Here is a 21492-nt window from a genome sequence, read left to right as displayed (position 1 = left end):
GGCACTTTGCCACAGGCTCAGGGACAAATCCAGATATTTTTCGCTCAGTATTTTCTAGTGTAGGCTAGGTTCTCAATAAGCTCTTCCCCAACTCCTTCATCTTTTCTGCACTTCCACACCCCATTACTCAAAGAAGATCTGTTTTTCTGTGATCTAAGAGGTTTTTGTTCAAGACTCTATTATAACGTTTACCCATAATGTATTATAATCTCACTGCTTACAGATTCTTTCCCCTTACTGATTTGTGAATTTCTTTAGGGGGACTAAGATATATCTCTGCATTCACAGTGGATATGGCACAGTGCCTGATAAAAGTGTTCAACAAATTTTTGTGGAATAAATGAATGATCTTCTCTTTAGGTTCCCACTTTTCTAGAGAAGAGGTCTTTTCTGCTCCCTGATTTTGAGTGAATGGACTCTTTTCCTTTCACTAACTTCTGCTTCAAGGCTCTCCTTGGGTCTTTTTCTAGAAATCTAGTTTGTTCCATATCCCCACGGGAGAAAAAATTCTGCATTACAAAGAGAAGGCATCTAAAACCAGTTGGCAACCACTTCATTAAAACTTCTTTAATGATATTAACAAAAATTATAACAGTACTATTTTGAATATTTATCATACATCATCCATTGTTCTAGGTACTTTACATACTTCGTCTCTTTTAGTCATCTGAACAACTTGATTGTTATTCCTGTTTTACAGTTAAGAAAACTAAGGCTTCAAGAGACTAAATAATGTCCCCAAATTCACACAGCTAAAATTCACAGTGGCAGTGCTCAAATTTCAACTTCCAATTTCTTTGACTCTGAAGTATATGCTCTTTCCACAAAACCATTCTGATTCTATCTTTGTGTGTATTCCTCCATCTGTAAAATTAGAGATTCAGCATAAAGGACTTCTAATGTAACATCAAGCCTTTAGAGTCTATAGTATTTTTTCCTCAAGCCAGCAGTAATAATAATAAGTTGACAATATTTCCAAAAAAATGCAAATAATACCACCCGATAAATTCGTCTCCCTACCAACCTCCATCATTCTTTGTATTTGAGTATTCCTTGCCTACTCATGTGGAGTGAAAGAGACTGGGAAAGAAGAGTAACAATACCACCCAGGGCAATATTCAAACAGAAAAATCAGCCCTCTTAACTAATTAAAATCTCAAGTCCTTTAAGAGATGGACAGAGATAAACTCTTAAGGGTAGGTATTACAGTGACTGTTCAAGTAGGACTAACTCTTCCTCTTCCTTGTGGTTTTCTTCCTTTGCATTCCTCTTACAGCTATGATAAGGTTTGTAATACTTCACTTTTTTCTCCAGGCAAAGCATGAAGAAAAGCAAAATTAAATCTTGTATTGCTCTTCACACAAAAAAGGTAGACTGGAGAATATAATGCAGCTTAATTTTCAAATGGAGTTAAACTAAGAATTATCAGGAAACTTTAAGGAAGGGTCTAACACAAGTTACATATTGTTTTCACCTACGGAGTTTTCCAAGTCATTTTTCTGTTCTCATTCTTTGCCAAGACTGTTCATCTCTGTTAGTTCATTTAATTTTTCCAACGAAGGGTGCAGCTTTGTCATGAGGGAATAACAGAGTTTCGAATCTCACATTAGGAATTTCGGCACTATTCTACAGGCATTGGTAAAGGGTCCAAAAACTTAATGACTCGAAAAACTATATAATCAAAGTTCTGTTTAAGGAAGATTTTTGGTGGAAGGATAGAAGATGGATCAAGTGGTGAAGAATATTAGAAATGGGAAGGCCAGTTAAGAGGATAATTCAATAGCCCAGGTAAGGAGTAATGAAACAGCGCAAGCAAAGTGATAAAGGAGAAGAAGGAAAAGAGACTCAGAGAGAGACAGGACAACTGGACAAGAGATAGAATAAGGTAATGGAATGCACATATAACACCAAGTTTTCTAGGTGAATTAATTTTGTAAGCAACCACTAAACTAGAGGATAGCATCATTGTGCCAGGAAAAAAGGGCAGAACCATAGTAACAGATGAAAAAGCAGCTGGAAGCATGAGAAATTTGGTTTCAGGCATAGTTTCAGGGAATGAGAGGTTCAGTTTGGAATCATGTTGAAATCACAGTCAAGTCATTTAAAATCACAGTCAGAGAAGCTGTGATCAGAATCCAAAGCTGTATTCCAATCAAGACTCAAAAATCTAGGATATCTGATCTCAGTTCTAGAGCACTCTAATAAAGTCAAGATGAATGCTCCGTGTGTCCAGAGTCACAGTCTACTCATTTTGTGCTACTAAAGCCTAAAGACTCCTGAATATCACCACACATTAAAGGTCTATAGCTACACAGTCTAATATGGTCGCCATATGTCTACATGATAGTTGCCTATGGCCCTTTATATTTTAATTAAAATTAAATAAAGTTTAAATTCAGTTCCTTAGTCATATTAGACACATGTAACTAGGGACTTCCATATGGACACTACAGATATAAAATATTCCCATCATCACAGAAATTTCTATTGGACAGCACTGATCTAGAGACTTAAATTTCAAAAGAAACTGTGGTTGTAAATTCCCAGGTCACTCTATGTTCAAAGTACACTTAGAGATTTATTACTGAGAAGCTCCAGCTTCTGTACACTAGGAAAATTACTTGTAGCCTTAACTCTTTAAAGTAGATATTACATAATACCATCAATTACTTTATTCTCCAAATTTCCAAATATGAGGCATATGATTTTGTTTTAATGAGAGTTAAGTGAATATATCGAATTGGCCTACATTTACTTTTATATGAACACCTCTCACAGTTAAAAATTAGTCTTACTTGACCATATTTCTATTTTAATATCAATCGCCTGAGGCAGCAGGATAAAAATGACCTCAACTCAATGTATCAAATGTTTCCTTAATTTCAAATGCATTGCTATTAACATCAGTGTGATAGATTTTCAAAAAGAACAATTTTCATCATTCTTTCTTAAAACCAGTATTCTCAAGGCAATGTGCCCCATGGTTAAGAAATATGTGTCATACAGCCCAACCTGAGCAAATGCTTTTGGAGTTACAGCCCAGCCCATGGGAGCACCCACCATGCCACAGTGACCCTGACAGTGAGAATGATCTACACCAAGTGGCTGCAGCTCAGCCGCCATGAAGGCGCCTATGCACTGAGCACAGCACAGCCAAGAAGGCATCCAGCACACTCAGAAGGCATCCCTGCCTGCAGAGCACCACAGCCCATGGGACCCACGTGGGTGCCCCTTGCCCTTACTGCAATGTAGGCAAGAAGACGCCTTGCTCATGGAGCACAGCAGCTCACAGGACCCACTGAGTGGTGGCTCACCCCCAGCATAGGCACCCTTGTCGCCTAGCACAGCAGCTTAGCCAGTCCCCTGCTGAGAACAGAGGCCCCACCTTTGGCGCCTGACCTGCCCACCCAGTGTAGAGGCCCTGCCCATGTCAGCACAACCTGCAGAGTGGCTGTGGCCAGGCCACGCAAGCACAGAGTAGCAAGCACAGAGTAGCCCTACCCACAAAACTTCCAGCAGATGGGGCAGGATCAGAAAACACAGCTCCTGCTCCCATCCAGCAGTGATAGGTGGAATCTGCGACCTAATACTACCACAAATGCACCAGCAAAGGATCAATTCTTCAAACACCATGAAGAACTACAGTAACACTTCACAGCAGAAGGAAAATGACACGTCTCAGGAAACAAATGCTGAAGTCACAGAAATTTACAATCTACATGACAGAGAACTCAAAATAGTTGTCATAAAGAAACTGAATGAGTTACAAAAAAATTGAGAAAGACAGTTCAGTGTGCTCAAGAATAAAATTAAAGAGATTGAAACTCTAAAAAAAACAAAAACAGAAATTCTGGATATGAAGAACACAAATTAATGAAATAAAAAATAATCTAGAAACCATAAAAAATAGAGTTGATGTTATAGAGGACACAGTTATCAGAGAATCAGGGAACAGATGAATCAGAGGACAGAAATGTAGAAATGCTACAGGTAGAGGAGAGAGAACTACGATTTTAAAAAGTTAAGAAGTTCTTTGAGAAATGTCCAACTTAATTAGGAAGAGCAACATAAGGATTATAGGTACTTCAGAGGGAAAAGAAGGAGAAAGGAGCAGAGCTTGTTCAAAGAAACAATAGCTAAGGACCTCCCAAACCTGGGGAAGGCACTGGAATTACAAGTACAAGAAGCCAATAGAACTCCTAATTACAACAAAGCAAAAAGACCTTCTAAAAGGCATATAATATGAAAATTGACCAAAGTCAATCACAAGGAAAAAATATTAATACAGAAGAAAGCAACCTACAAAGGAACCTCTATCAGGCTTTCATTGGATTTCTCAGCAGAAACCTTACAGGCTAGGAGAGAATGGGATGATATATTCAAAATACTGAAAGACAAGGACCAGCCCCATGTCCGAGTGATTAAGTTCACGGGCTCTGTCTGCTTGGCTGGCTCAGGGTTTCGCCACTTCAGATCCTTGGCGCAAACATGGCACTGCTCGTCAGGCCATGCTGAGGTGGCATCCCACATAGCACAACCAGAAGGACCTATAGCTAGAATATACAACTATGGACTGGGGGGCTTTGGGGAGAAGAAGAAAAAAAAAAAGCTTAGCAACAGATGGTAGCTCAGGTGCCAATCTTTTTTTTGTAAAGATTTTATTTTTCCTTTTTCTTCCTGGTATATTTTTAGTTGTGGGTCCTTCTGGTTGTGGCATGTGGGATGCCACCTCAGCATGGCCTGATGAGCGTGACATGTCTATGCCCAAGATCCAAACCAGTGAAACCCTGGGCCGCCGAAGCAGAGCACGTAAACTTAATCACTCAGCCACAGGGCCAGCCCCTCAGGTGCCAATCTTTAAGGAAAAAAAATACTGAAAGACAAAAACTTTCAGCCAAGAATACTCTATCCAGCAAAACTATCTTTCAGATACAATGGAGAAATAAAAGCTTTCCCAGATAAACAAAAGCTGAGGGAGTTCATTGCCACCAGACCTCCTTTACAAGATATGATGAAAGAAGCCCTCCTACCTGAAACAAAAGACAAAGGTTTACAAAGCTTTGAGCAAGGAAATAAAGAGAACAACAAAATCAGAAAACTGCAGCTCTCTATCAGAACAGGTCAGCAAACATTTAATTATAACATAAAAGATAAAGGGAAGGAAAGCATCAAAAATAACTATACACACTTCAATTTAGTCACAAAATCACAGCACAAAAAAGAATAATTTGTGACGACAGTAACTCAGAAGGGGAAGAGAAAAGGGATGGAACATGCTTAGGCTAATGGAGATAAGAGGTTATCAGAAAATGGACTCTCTCATCCATGAGATCTTTTATACAAACCTCATGGTAACCACTAAACAAAAAATCAGAACAGGGCCACAAATCATAAAGGAAGAGAAAACTATCACAGAAAACCACTAAACTGAAATGGCAGTCAGAAATACAAGGGAAATAGATAATAACTGGGAAACAAGTGATGAAATGGCAGTATTAAGCCTCAATATCAATAATCACTCTAAATGTAAATGGACTGAATTCTCCAATAAAAGACAAAGAGTGGCTAGATGAATTAAAAAATAAGACCCAAAAATATGCTGCCTCCAGGAAGCACATCTCAGCTCTAAAGACAAACATAGGATCAGAGTGAAGGGATGGAAGATAATACTCCAAGCAAATGGGCAAGCAAATAAAGCAGGTGTTGCCATACTTACATCAGACAAAGCCGACTTCGAGATAAAAAAGACAAAGAGAGACAAAGAGGGGCAGTATATAATGATAAAAGGGACATTCCACCAAGAGAAAATAACACTTATGAACATATATGCACCTAACAAAGGCACAAAGTATATAAAGCAACTACTAAGAGACCCAAAGGGAGAAACTGACAGCAACACAGTAATAGTAGAGGACCTCAACACCCCACTTACATCAATGGATACATCATCAAGACACAAAGTCAACAAAGAACACTGGCCTTACAGGAAATGCCAAACCAGATGGACTTAATAGATATAATATTCCATCCTAAAACATCAGAATACACATTGTTCTCAAGTGCACATGGAACATTCTCAAAGACAAACCATAAGTTGGGAAACAAGGCAAGCCTCAATAAATTTAAGACGACTGAAATCATATCAAGCCTCTTTTCCAACCACAATACTGAAACTAGAAACCAACTACAAGAAAAAAGCCGAGAAAGTAACAAAAGGGGTAGAATAAAAAATATGCAACTGAACAACCACTAAATCAATGAAGAAATCAAAAAATATCTGGAGACAAATGAAAATAAAAATACAACACACCAGCTCTCACGGGAATGCAGCAACAGCAGTCCTAAGAGGGAAATTCATAGCAATACAGGCCCACTTGAATAAACAAGAAAAATCTCAAATAAGTAATCTTAAACTAAACAGAATGAGAAAAAGAAGAAAAACCGAAGCCCACAGTCAGCAGAAGGAGGGAAATAATAAAAATTAGAGCAGAAATAAGTGAAAGAGACTAAAAAACCAGTAGAAAGGATCAACAAAATAAAGAGCTGGTTATTTGAGAAGATAAAATTGACCAAGTCTTGGCCAGACTCACTAAGAAAAAAGAGAGAAGGCTCAGATAAATAAAATTAGAAACGAAAGAAGAGAAATGACAATGGATACCATAGAAATACAAAGTATTATAAAAGAATACTATGAAAAATTTGATGCTAACAAATTGGATAACCTAGAAGAAATGGATAAATTCTTAGACTCACACAACCTCCCAAACTGAATCAAGAAGCAACAGGGAATTTGAATAGACCAATCAAAAGGAAAGACATTCAAACAGTAATCAAAAACCTCCCAAAAAACTAAAATCCAAGACCAGATGGCTTCTCTGGAGAATTCTACCAAACATTTAAAGGAGATTTAATACCTGTCCTTCTCAAACTATTCCAAAAAATTTAAGAAGACTGAATGCTTCCTAGCTCATTCTATTAGGCCAACATCACCCTGATATCAAAACTAGACAAGGACAACACAAAGAAGGAAAATTACAGATCAATAAAGCTGATGAACATAGATGCAAAACTTCTCAACAAAATACTGGCAAACCAAATACAACAATACATTAAAAGGATCATACACCACCATGATGTGGGATTTATAGTAGGGACACAGGGAGGGTTCAACATCTGCAAATCAATCAACGTGATACACCACATTGACAACATGAGGAATAAACACCACATGCTTATCTCAATAGATGCAGAGAAAGCATTTGAAGGATCAAACATCTATTTATGATAAAAATTCTCAATAAAATGTGTTTGGATGGAAAGTACCTCAAAATAATAAAGGCCAAATATGACAAACCCACAGCCAACATCATACTTAATGGTGAAAAACTGAAAGAGATCCCTCTGACAACAGGAACACAACATGGGTGCCCACTCTTGCCACTCCTATTCAACATAATACTGGAGGTTTTGGTCAGAACAATCAGGAAAAAAAAATTTAAATGTATCCAAATAGGCAATGAAGAAGTGAAACTGTTTGTGAATGACATGGTCCATATATAGAAAATCCTAGAGATTCCATCAGAAAACTATTAGAAATAATCAACAACTACAGCAAAGTTGCTGAGTACAAAATCAACTTAGAAAAATCAGTTGCATTTCTATACTCTAATAGCGAACTAACGGAAAGAGAACTCAGGAATACAACCCCATATACAATCGCAACAAAAAGAATAAAATAGCTAGGAACAAACTTAACTAAGGAGGTGAAAGACCTATACACTGAAAACTATGACATTATTGAAAGAAATCGAAAAAGAAATGGAAAAGATATTCCATGCTTATGGGTTGAAAGCATAAAAGATGTTAAACTGTCCATATTACCTAAAGCAATCTACAGATTCCATGCAATCCCATTCAGAATCCCAATGACGTTCACAGAAATAGAACAAAGAATCCTAAAATTTATATGGAACGAGAAGACCCGAGAGCTGGAGGCATCACAATCCCTGACTTAAAAGTATACTACAGGGGCCACTCCAGTGGTGCAGCGGTTAAGTATGCACGTTCCACTTTGGCGGCCCGGGGTTTGCTCGTTCGGATCCTGGGTGTGGACATGGCACCGTTTGGCAAGCCATGCTGTGGTAGGCGTCCCACATATAAAGTAGAGGAAGATGGGCACGGATGTTAGCTCAGGGACAGTCTTCCTCAGAAAAAAGAGGAGGATTGGCAACAGTTAGCTCAGGGCTAATCTTCCTAAAAAAAAAAGAAAAACAAGTATACTACAAAGCTATAGTAATCAAAACAGCATACTACCAGCCCAAAGCAGACACACAGATCAATGGAACAGAACTGAAAGCCCAGAAATAAAACTACACATCTATGGACAACTAGTCTTCCACAAAGAAGCCAAGAACATACAATGGAGAAAGGAAAGTCTCTCCAATAAATGATGTCAGGAAAACTGGACAGTCACAGGCAAAAGAATGAAAGTAGACCATTATCTTACACCTTCACAAAAATTAACTCAAAATGGATTAAAGACTTGAATGTAAGACCTGAAACCATAAAATTCCTACAAGAAAATATAGGCAGTATACTCTTAGACATGGGTCTCAGAGGATCTTTTCGAATACCATGTCTACTCAGGAAAGGGAAACAAAAGAAAAAATAAACAAAGGGACTACATCAGACTAAAAAGCTTCTGCAAGGCAAAGGAAACCATGAACAAAATGAAAAGGCAACCTACCAACTGGGAAAAAATATTTGCAAATCATACAACAAAGATGCAAAATGCAAATGCAAAAATGCAAAAAGACAACAAAGGTTTAATTTCCAAAATATATAAAGAACTCTTACAACTCTTCAACAAAAAACCCAACAACCCAATCAAAAAATGGGCAGAGGATATGAACAGACATTTCTCCAAAGATATGCAGATGCGCAACAGGCACATGAAAAGATGTTCAACATCACTAATTATTAGGAAAATGCAAATAAAAACTACAATGAGATATCACCTTACACCTGTCAGAATGGCCATAATTAACAAAAAAAAAAAATAACAAACGGAGAGGATGTGGAGAAAAGGGAACCCTCATACACTGCTGGTGGGAATGCAAACTGGTACAGCCACTATGGAAAACAGTGTGGAGATTTCTCAAAAACTTAAAAATAAAAATACCATACAATCCAGCTATCCCACTACTGGGTATTTATCCAAATAATACGAAATCAACAATACAAAGAGATTTATGCACCCTTATGTTCGTTGCAGCATTATTCACAATAGCTAAGACGTGGAAGCAACCCAAGTGCTCATCAACTGACGAGTGGATAAAGAAGATGTGGTATATATTTATATACAATGGAACACTACTCAGCCATAGTAAAGAGAGAAAATCATCCCATTTGCAACAACATGGATAGACCTTGAGGGTTTTATGTTAAATGAAATAAATCAGACAGAGAAAGACAAACACCATATGATTTCACTCATATGTGGAAGATAAACAAACACATGGATAAAGAGAACAGATTAGCAGTTACCAGAGGGGAAGCGGGTGGTGGGTGGGCAAAAGGCATAAAGGGGCACATATGTATGGTGACAGATGAAAATTACACTATTGGTGGTGAGCACAATGCAGTCTATACAGAAACTGATATATAATAATGTATACTTGAAATTATACAATGTTATAAACCAATATGACCTCAGTAAAATAATTGAAAAAAAAGAGAAATATTTGTCATATTTTCAGTTCCTAACATCATTTACTTCCCCATATCCTGCTTCCATTTAAAACAAACAAAAAAAAAAGCAAAGGAAAAAAAACATCATGTTTAGGCTCTGGGAAAGCTTTGGACCAAAGCTCATTTTCCTGTACAATACTCTTCAAATGTCATCCATTCCTGTTTTATATATCATTTCACTCAGTTCTTCTTTTATAAAAAAAAGGTCTTCATCCACTTGAATGTATTAGAGAAGATTCAAATTAATAAGTGACAAAATAATCTGGAAAATTATAATTATCTAATCATATTTCATATATAAATGTTAACATAAATTTTAACAAATAAACAGCTATGATCCAATCCTGCCATCTACTGGTTCAAACGTGCAAGTACACAGCTCAAGCTAAACAAAGAACGACACACGCTCAGTAATAACATTAAACAGGAAATTTACACTAATTCCAATTTTATTAACATAGTTAGATAACTGACTACATAGAAGCTTGTAACTCACACAAGAGATCAATGTTTCCCAGCTTTTAAAAGACAAAGTATCGAATCCTTTGTTATCAGAGTAAATGCGTATGTTTACACTCAGAGGATTTCAGCTCCTGCATTTTCCCAGCCTCCTTCAGTTATAGTTACTGATACTTTTCATTTGTAGGATAAGCACTGTTTAGTTCCAAATAAACACTCAACAGAATATAGAATATACTAGCAGTCTTAATCCTCTGGCAGGAACAGGGTTTGAAAGAGTCTTGCTCCTTTATATCTAACATCTGAGATAAGCCCTGTGAAGGTGCTCCTCCTTTCATAACTCTGCTGACCCACCTTTGGATACTATGCATTGGACTGGTGACAGCCCCTATAATCACCACTTCTACCAATTTAAAAGCTTTCCCAGTACCCTGTTCTAAACTGATCCTAGTTTCCTTAAACTGCCTCCCTGATACATGTTCTTAAGGGCCCAACATGCTTTGAACCCAACTTACCTATTTTATGGGAGAAGTTATATTAGCTTTTTTTTTTGAGGAAGATTGGCCCTCAGGTAACATCTGTTGCCAATCCTCCTCTTTTTGCTGAGGAAGATTGGCCCTGAGCTAATGTGCATGCCCATCTTCCCCTACTTTATATGTGAGATGCCTGCCACAGCATGGCTTGATAAGCGGCACATAGGTCTGCGCCCAGCCCAGGATCTGAACCTCGAGCTGCCCAAGCAGAGCGTGCAAACTTGACCGCTATGCCACTGGGCCAGCCCCTATATTGGCTTCTTTTTTTTTCTTTTTTTAGGAAGATTAGCCCTGAGCTAACTGCTGCCAATTTTCCTCTTTTTGCTGAGGAAGACTGGCCCTGAACTAACATCTGTGCCCATCTTCCTCTACTTCATATGTGGGACGCCTACCACAGCATGGCTTGCCAAGCGGTGCCATGTCTGCACCCAAGATCCAAACCAGCAAACCCCGGGTCACCAAAGCAGAATGTGTGCACTTAACCGCTGTGCCACCGGGCCGGCCCCTGGCTTCTTATTAAGAATCAGTTTCTCTATTATGCCATATTACTACCCAAGCTGTCCTATATCTAAAATATTTCAACTGTTCCTTTCTGCTTTCAGAACTCTTTCAAACTTCACTCACAGAAATAAAGTGGATGTTTCAGGTTTCTTTAAAAGGCTCTGGGGATTTTACCTTGAAATGCCAAATTCTTGGTGAGGCCTTTTGCCATTATTGCGTTCCCACCTTGAAGAAGACTGTTCAACCGGCGGCAGACCTGAAGTTCCTGAGCTCCTCCTGAGCTGTGGAGTTGGCAGACTATTCCTACTGTTTAGTCCCTGTGGAACAATTTAAAATTTAACGGTTTAAATCGCCACCCTTTAATACGCTGCATATGTATCATTAAAGATGGTACATGAAAATATCAATATAAAGTATATTTTTAACATGTACAAGAGAAACAGAACATTTTATTCTGAAAGTCTGTCAATTTTACTCCAAATTTCACATTCTATATTGGTTTTCTATTTATCTTCCTCCTACTAAAAAATGATTTAGGAACTCCTTACACCTTAGCTAGATGTTTTTCTTTTGTACAATTTACTCCTAGTTTATGAGAAATAAACAACCAACATTTTAAACATAAACAAATAGTAGATATGAATGATTCATCCTGAAAAGAAACTTCAGAGGACAAGCTTCGGATCAGGACGATCAGCCCTGCATCCTAAACCTTTGATCCTTTCAGTACAGTGCCAATGTGCACAGAGCTCGATCTGCAGAAACTGCACGATTCTGACCTACCTTTTGAATTAATGATTAAATTAAATTCAGGGACCTTTAGCATTAATAATTTTACCCTAATTTTTGAAAATATTCTCAATTAATGCAAATGTTCAATTAGCCAGAAGATTCCATTTGCGACCACTGTGAATAGGTGTTTTACTGAGATTCACATAAAACGGTCTCTGCTTGTATGAACTTCCCCTGCCAGCAGACACTGACACCATCTCAGAGACATAAACATCTCCTATATTTTAGTTTTCACACGGACGTTGATTTTGTAAAGGTTCATTGTTAGTTAGACATGAAGAAAAAGTTGTTTATGTAACATAATGCTTTCTGGCTATAATTTAGGTCCAAATAATCTTTCTTAGTTCTTAACACATACATAAGACATTTACATTACACTATCTGTTCCAATTCCCTTTTCCTTACTAATTATTCTTTCATAAGTGCTGTTGCTCTTTTCTAAGGTACTATCAGGCTTTTTACATTCTTTTCCAAAAGCAGAGACAAATTAGATATGAAATTCAAATGAGAAGTTTAAAGAACACAAAGAAAAGAATTGAGGGTTACTTCCGTGTTCTTATATGACTTATCCCATCAGTAAATTCCAGTACCCAAAATAAGCCTGATTAACGAGAATGGTCAGGAAATGAGGTACAAATGCATTATTGTTTAAAATGTGTCTAAAATGTACCAGTACACTTTTCTACAGTAAACACAGTAACAAACTACTTATATCAATATGAGTTTTATGACTGAGATTTTTAAGAATTACTATTTTTAAAAATTACTATACTAAACATCACGTCAATGCAAAATACAAGGAAGAGCAGCACATCGAGTGAAAACTAACTCAAGAATGTTAGAATTGTTTTATTGATTAATTCATTACTATCCCTTTTGATGCTCATAAATAACCTTTCTCATAGGTAGAGTGTTAGAAAAAATGCTATATAACTAAGTACATTGTTAATTTGGTTTTGACTAATGCTTGTACTACTGTACACACTTTTTAAAAATAAAAGTATCACATAACCTATGATCCAGATTTAGGATTGATAATTTTCAAATCCTTTTGCCCTAATCAGTGTTCTCAATTTTTCAATATTTCTAAACTCTAACGCTGAGAACTAACAGAAGGAAAATAACAATCAAAATCTCTCCAAAACTATATTTAACTTTTTCTAGACTCTATATACACCATTGCAATGAACAAAATTAACTGATTTGAATTTCATCTTCTCTTGGTTTCTTTATCTGTAGAATAAAGTAGTTCAACTAGAATAAGCTCTAAAATTTTTCTATTTTTAAAGTTTTGTGATTTTAGCTATTGGTAAAGATATTGATAAATAGTCAAATAAAACAAGTAAAAGCACTCTGAACAAGCACAATGCATACCTATTTAGAACAGTATTTATTGTTTTCTAAAGGAGATCTTATTTTGAAGCACTGTTATTTAAAGAGAAATTAATCCCATATCTAATGATGAGAAAATCAGTGCCTAAAGGGCTATAGCAATCTCTAGTGGGTAAATAAAAAACAGAGTTCAAAAAAATGTAAAAATAAATTTATAATAATCTATGTGATTCATAAAATGAATATTATGATGATCATTTGTTCTTGGTTCAACAAGAACAATTCTTGCATTCTAAAGAATACAATAGATTAATGACATGAATTAATTACTAGTTTATTGTATGCCTGGAACTAAGTTTGCTTGTTGCTCTTGACTTCTTAACAACAACAACAATAATAAATAGTTGATACCAATGAAGTTATAACTGCTAATATTAGCACTGTTATTTAGAATAAAAACTGAATACTCATTTAGAATTATTTGAGGTTTATAACTACCTCTAAAGTCCCAAGCTGCTCAACATATTGTAAAAGAAGCTGGTCCTTGAAAAAGAAATTGTATTTCATCTATGATTTAAAGGGGCAGTTTTAAGTTGAAAATATCATTAAATGTGATCAATAGGGCTGGCTAATTACTGTATTTTGACCTTGTGAAGTTTTCGATCTCCTTTCTCCGCTGGGTCCTCTATTTCAGAGCAGGGGTAAAATCCAGGAAAGGGTGTGAGAGGGTTAATCTTTGGCCTACAGGAACCTGAGAAAGCACCCATCAAGCTGCTGATACTCCGTAGGGAAGAAATGACTTGTGGGGGAAGGGTTGGATCAACCAGAAGATCCGACACCATCTTGCGAGCCTCATTTAGCACTGAAAGATCAACTCCACTTCCACCTCCAGAATTCTAGAAAAGAAAAAGAGTAAAATTATATATTTGTTACACAGAAGAGTTAACATTTAATAAAAAGTTACTCTACTCTAAATCAAGGTCTATCTAACAATATCTAAGTGATTAAATCCTATTAAAAATTAATTTTCATTTATTTGGACATGGCATAAATGATAGAACAAATGCTATAATTCTAATCTCAAATTTTTTTATGCTGAAGTATGTAGCAGATATTGTGAACTTTAATTTTCTTCTATATTTTTCATTAGCTTATCTCACATTTAACAATATTCATTACTCACTTACTGACTTTATAACTAGTGTGGAACTAAATTTGAATTTATTTCAAAATCTATAATATGAACATTTTATTAATTTATTGATGATGTCCTTTCCTTTATGTCAAAATTTCTTATAAACATATATAGCATTTCTTTCATTTACCTTACTCACTTAAGGGGCAGTCTAGCACAGTTACAAGGCTTTGTTGGAAAGACATGAGTTTGAAATCTACGCATTACCCTTAACTGTGTGACTTTCAGCAACTTATTTAACCTCTGAACTTTTTAGTTTCTTCACTATAAAACGGGGACAACAACATCTATCTGGTCAAAGGCTGATGTGAGCATTAAATCTGATAATACATGTAAAGCACATAAAGCAATGTATAGTGCGTATATTTTAAGTGCAGTAAAGAAGACTATTATTGTCAATATGTGGAAAATGATGAAATAAAAATACAGAAAAAACATTATCACAGTTCAAAGGAGATAGTGATAACTTTGAACTGAATGGTTAACAAAAACCTCATGAAAGAGATAGCATCAGGCTGGACCCTAAAAAATGGGTAGGAAATATATTTTTTCAATTAAGAATAAATATTTCATTGATATATAGACATGATTTTTACTTTTTGAAAATACATATATATGATCAACTCAATTGCCCATAGAAATAAGTACAATGATAATCAGAACAGTAAATTAAATGTTACTTTTCTTTTACTGTACATTGAACTTACATTTGGGTGTGTTTTGAACTCATAATTATTCATAGTATTTAATGAGCTCACCAAGAAACTGTTTATTAAGTATCCTCAATGCATTTTAGAATTGGGAAATATGAAAGTTAGACTAAAGATTGGCTAAATAATGTTTTTGCTCTTTGTAAAATCCTTTTTTTTTTTTTACTTGTGAAGTATTATTTTGTATTGGTTTTTATTTTAAAACATTCCCTATTATTGGGCATAGCCCAGCTATTTCTAGTCTTTTTTAAACAAAAACCTCTCTGTATATGTTACTATAGATAATTAAGCACATTCCAACAAATAGCTTCCCATAATTTGGGTTGCTGGACCAAAGTAAATGAACATGTTAAACTTTGAACATTACTATAAAACTGCTCTCGCATGTGTTGGTCAAATTTATACTTCCATGAATTGTACATAATCTGTTTTCCCACACCCAGATAAAAACTCTGCCGTCATTTGAGTTGGTGTTGCTCCATAGATAATGTGTCATTTCTCTCTGGCTGTTGTCAAGATATTTTCTTTGTCTTTAGTTTTTAACAGTTTATGAGAGTGACATCAGCATCATGGCAGAATGAGCTCTTCCCTTGGACTCTTCCTCTAAGATACAACTAAAAGGACATTCATATACCAACAGAGAACATTCACACAACAAAAAAGATATCTGAGAGACCCATGCAGCCATATCTCTGAGGGTGGAGGTGCTAGACCCCCGAGAGGAAGTGGAAGGAGGTAAGGGGAATCTTCTCTTCCTCCCAAATGGCAGAACCTTGGGACTGCACACATCTCTCAGAGGAAAGGGGGAAGGGGTGGCCCTCCACAGAAACACCATAGCTCTCTGAGTTCCCTCACAGCCTGTGGGAAAGCCCCACACAGAGGTGACTGAGCTATCATGGGGGTGTCTCCATCAAGCTGGCACCTGAGGAGAGCAGACAGCCAGGGCTGAGCAAGAAAACCCCCAGGACTGCACAGGCAAAAGAAAGCACCCCTCCCCCTGCCCTGCGCTCCAGTTCAGTGGGTCGGCCAGAGCACTGCACAGATGGAAAAGCAGCCAGCAGCTGGAGTGAGAAGACTGTGGATTGCGGCAGGCTCAGAATACACAGCTTTTTACCCCCACCAAGTGGTGCTAGGTGGAAGCTGAGACCTGATACTATCACTATGCAGAGGCACAAATCCACACCACAAAGCACTATGAAAAAATATATTAAATCTCCAGCCCAGAAGGAAAATGAAAAGTACCCAGAAATCAATCCTGAAGGCACAGAAATTTATAATCTAAATGACAAAGAATTCAAAATAGGTATCATAAAAAAACTCAATGAGTTACAAGAAAATACAGTTAGACAGTTATATGAAACCAGGAAATGATTCAAAAAGAGACTGAAACTATAAAGAAGAACCAATCAGAAATGTTGGAGATTAAAAACACAATGGCTGAAATAAAGAAAAATCTGGACACCCCAAACAATAGAGCTGATATTATGGAGGAACAAATCAGCAGTCTTGAGGATAGAAATGCTCCAGATGGAGGAGAAGAGACAATTAAGACAAAAAGGAAATGAAGGAATTCTCTGAGAAATATCTGACTCAATAAAGAAATGTAACATAAGAATTATAGGTATTCAAGAGGGAGAAGAGAAGGCGAAGGGAGCAGAAAGCTTGTTCAAAGAAATAATAGCTGAGAACTTCCCAAACCTGCAGAAGGAGCTGGAAATACAAGTGAAAGATACCAATAGATTTCCTAATTATATCAAAGTAAAAAGACCTTCTCCAAGGCATATACTAGTAAAGCTGAAAAAAGTCAATGACAAAGAAAAAATATTAAGGGTGGCAAGGCAGAAAATAACTTACAAAGGAACCCCTGTCAGGCTTTCAGTGGATCACTCAACAGAAACCTTACTGGCTAGGAGAGAGTGGAATGATATACTCAAAATACCAAAACACAAAAACTTTCAGCCAAGAATACTCTATTCAGTGAAAACATCCTTCAGATATGATGGAGAAGTAAAAACTTTCCCAGATAAACAAAAACTGAGGGAGTTCATCGCCACAAGACGCTCCAATAGAAATCTTCAAGAAGGCCCTTGTACCTGAAAAAAAATGAAACAAGTTACAAAGCCCTCAGCAAGAAGATAAATAGGTAGGCAAAATCAGAAAACTACATCTCTCTATCAGAACAGGTTAGCAAACACTTAATTATAACATTAAAGATAAAGGGCAGGAAAACACCAAAAATAAATATAATCTCGTCATTTTAAACACAAATTCACAAGGTGGAATAAGACATGACAGTAATAACTTAGAAGGGGCAAAGGAAAGGGATGGAATCAGCTTAGTCTAAGGAAATAAGAGGCTATCAGAAAATGGACTAGCTCATCTATGAGATTTTTTATACAAACATATTGATAACCACTAAAACTAAACAAATAACTACAAAAGAGGCACAAATGATAAATAAGGAGAAAAATAAGAAAACCATCATAGAAAACTACCTAACCAGACTGTTAGTCCAAACTACACAGGACAAGAAACAATGGAAATGCAGAAGAACCAGAAAACAAGCCATAAGATGTCAGCGTTAAGCCCACATATATCAATAATCACTCTAAATGTAAATGGATTGAATTCTTCAATCAAAAGACAGAGTTGCAGAATGAATTAAAAAACAAGACCCAACATATGCTGCCTCCAGGAAGCACATCTCAGTTCAAAAGTGAACACAGGCTCAGAGTGAAGGGATGGAATATGATATTCCGAGCTAATAGCAAACAAAAGAAAGCAAGTGTTGCCAGACTTGCATCAGACAAAGCAGACTTCAAGATGAAACAGGTAAAGAGAGACAAAGAGAGGCAGTATATAATGATAAAAAGGGACATTCTACCAAGAAAACATAACATTTATAAATATTTAGGCACCCCACACAGGAGCACCAAAGTACATAAAGCAACTACTAACAAACCTAAAAGGAGATATTAATAACAACACAATAATAGTAGGGGACCTCAACACCCCACTTACATCAATGGATAGATCATCCAAAGAGAAAGTCAACAAGGAAATAGGGGAATTAATCGAAAAACTAGACCAGATGGACTTTATAGATATATATAGAACACTGCATCCAAAAACAGCAAGACACATTCCTCTCAAGTGTGCATGGAACATTCTCAGGATAGACCATATGATGGGAAACAAGGCAAGTCTCAATAAATTGAAGAAGATTAAAATAATATCATGCATCTTTTCCAAGCATAATGCTATGAAACTAGAAATCAACTACAAGAAAAAAGTTGGGAAAGAGAAAAAGATGTGGCGATTAACCAACATGCTACTGAACAACCAGTGGATTATTGAAGAAATTAAAGTAAAAATCAAAAGATATCTGAAGACCAATGAAAATGAAAACACACCATACCAATTTATATGGGATGCAGTCCTAAGAGGGAAATTCATCGCAATAGAGACCCACTTTAAGAAATAAGAAAAATCTCAAATAAGCAATCTTAAACCACACCTAACAGAAACAGAAAAAGAACAAAGCCCAAAGTCAGCAGAAGGAGGAAAATGATGAAAATTAGAGCAGAAATAAATGAAATTGAAACAAAAAAGACAGTAGGAAGAACCAATGAAATAAAGAGCTGGTTATTTGAAAAGACAAACAAAATTGACAAACCCTTAGCCAGCCAACAAATTGGACAATCTAGAAGAAATGAGTGAATTCTTAGACTCTTACAACCTCCCAAACTGAATCAAGAAGAAATAGAGTGAGTATCTGAATAGACCAATCACAAGGGAAGACATTGAAAGAGAAATCAAAAACCTCCCCAAAAATAAAAGTCCAGGACCAGATAGCTTCTCTGGAGAATTCTATCAAACATTCAAAGGAGATTTATTACTTATCCTTCTCAAACTATTCCAAAAAATTGAAGAAGGAGGAACACTTCCTAACACATTCTACCAAGCCAACATCACCCTGATACCAAAGCCAGACAAGGACAACAGAAAGAAGGAAAACTACAGGCCAATATTGCTAATGAACATAGATGCAAAAATCCTCAACAAAATATTGGCAAACTGAATATAGCAATACATTAAAAGGATCATACACCACGATCAAGTGGGATTTATAGCAGGGACGCAGGGATGGTTCAACACCCACAAATCAATCAATGTGAAATACCACATTAACAAAATGAGAAATAAAAACCTCATGATCATCTCAATAGATGCAAAGAAAGCAATTGACAGGATCTGACATCTATTTATGATAAAACTCTCAATAAAATGCGTATAAAAGGAAAGTACCTCAACACAATAAAGGCCATATACGACAAACCCACAGCCAACATCATACTCAATGGGAAAAACTGAAAGCCACCCCTCTGAGAACAGGAACAAGGCAAGGGTGCCCACTCTCACCATTCCTATTCAACATAGTACTGGAGGTTTTGGTCAGAGCAATTAGGCATGAAAAAGAAATAAAAGGAATCCAAACAGGCAATGAAGAACTGAAAATCTCGTTGTTTACAAACAAGATGGTTTTATATAGAGAAAACCCTGAAGAATCCACTGGAAAACTAGTAGAAATAATCAACAACCACAGCAAAGTTGCTGCGTACAAAATCAACTTACAAAAATCAGTTGCATTCCTACACCCTAATAACGAACTAACAGAAAGAGAACTCAAGAATACAATCCCATATACAATCGCAACAAAAAGAATAAAATATCTAGGAATAAACTTAACTAAGAAGGTGAAAGACCTATACAATGAAAATTTTAAGATATTACTGAAAGAAATCGATGATGACATAGGGAAATGGGAAGATATTCCATGCACATGGATTGGAAAACTAAACATAGTTAAAATGTCCATACTACCTAAAGCAATCTACAGATTCGTTGCAATCCCAATCAGAATCCCAATGACAATATTCATGGAAACAGAACAAAGAATCCTAAAATTCATATGGGGCAACAAAAGACCCTGAATAGCTAAAGCAATCCTGGGAAAAAAGAACAAAGCTGGAGGCACCACAATCCCTGACTTCAAAATATACCACAAAGATATAGTAATCAAAACAGCATGGTACTGGTACTAAAACAGGCACATTGATCAATGGAACAAAACTGAAAGCCCAGAAATAAAACCACACATCTACAGACAGCTAATCTTTGACAAAGGAGCTAAGAACATACAATGGAGACAGGAAAGTCTCTTCAATAAATGGTGTTGGGAAAAGTAGACACCCGCATGTAAAAGAATGAAAGTAGACCATTATCTTTCACCCTACACAAAAATAAACTCAAAATGGATCAAAGACTTGAAGGTAAGACGTGAAACCATAAAACTTCTAGAAGAAAATATATGCAGTATACTCTTTGACATCAGTCTTTAAAGGATCTTTTCTCAGACAAGAGAAACAGAAAAAATAAACAAGTGGGACCTTCATCAGACTAAAGAGCTTCTGCAAGGCAAAGCAAACCAGGAACGAAAGGAAAAGACAACCCATCAACTGGGAGAAAATATTTGCAAATCATATATCCAACAAGGAGGGGTTAATCTCCATAATATATAAAGAACTCATTAACTTGCAAAAAAACCCACAAATAACCCAGTCAAAAAATGGCCAGAGGATATGAACAGACATTATTCCAAAGAAGATATGCAGTTGGTCAATAGGCACATGAAAAGATGTTCAACATCACTAATAATCAGGGAAATGCAAATCAAAACTACACTAAGATATCACCTTGCACCCATTAGAATGGCCATAATCAGTAAGACAAAAAATAACAAATGTTGGAGAGGTTGTGGAGAAAAGGGAACTCTCATACACTGCTGGCAGGAATGCAAACTGGTACTGCCACAATGGAAAACAGTATGGAAATTTCTCAAAAAATTAAAAATAGAAACACCATACAACCCAGCTATCTTACTACTGGGTATTTATCCAAAGAACTTGAAATCAATAATTCAAAGAGAGTTATGCACCTCTATGTTCACTGCAGCATTGTTCACAATAGCCAAGATGTGGAAGCAACCCAAGCACCCACTGACTGAAGATTGGATAAAGAAGATGTGGTGTATACATACAATGCAATATTACTCAGCCATAAAAAAAGACAAAATTGTCCCATTTGTAACAATGTGGATGGACCTTCAGGGTATTATCATCGGTGATACATGCAGACATTTCACTCATATGTGGAAGAT

At 36.4% G+C, this 21492-nt stretch overlaps 1 protein-coding gene across 1 annotated transcript in view; it reads right to left on the bottom strand.

Annotated features, from left to right (window-relative positions):
* The window catches only part of PDE3B (phosphodiesterase 3B), a 186665-nt gene that overhangs the window by 53731 nt on the left and 111442 nt on the right, over positions 1–21492 (bottom strand). The window contains exons 3-4 of the mRNA XM_044752259.2: positions 14015–14263; positions 11418–11560 (exon numbers count right to left, since the gene is read on the bottom strand). Coding sequence (XP_044608194.2) covers positions 11418–11560; positions 14015–14263 — 392 coding nt within the window. The remainder of the gene's footprint in view (positions 1–11417; positions 11561–14014; positions 14264–21492) is intronic.

The sequence above is a fragment of the Equus asinus genome, chromosome 20, assembly GCF_041296235.1.
Source record: "Equus asinus isolate D_3611 breed Donkey chromosome 20, EquAss-T2T_v2, whole genome shotgun sequence".
NCBI lineage: Eukaryota > Metazoa > Chordata > Mammalia > Perissodactyla > Equidae > Equus > Equus asinus.
This window is presented reverse-complemented; position numbering and strand designations above follow the sequence as displayed.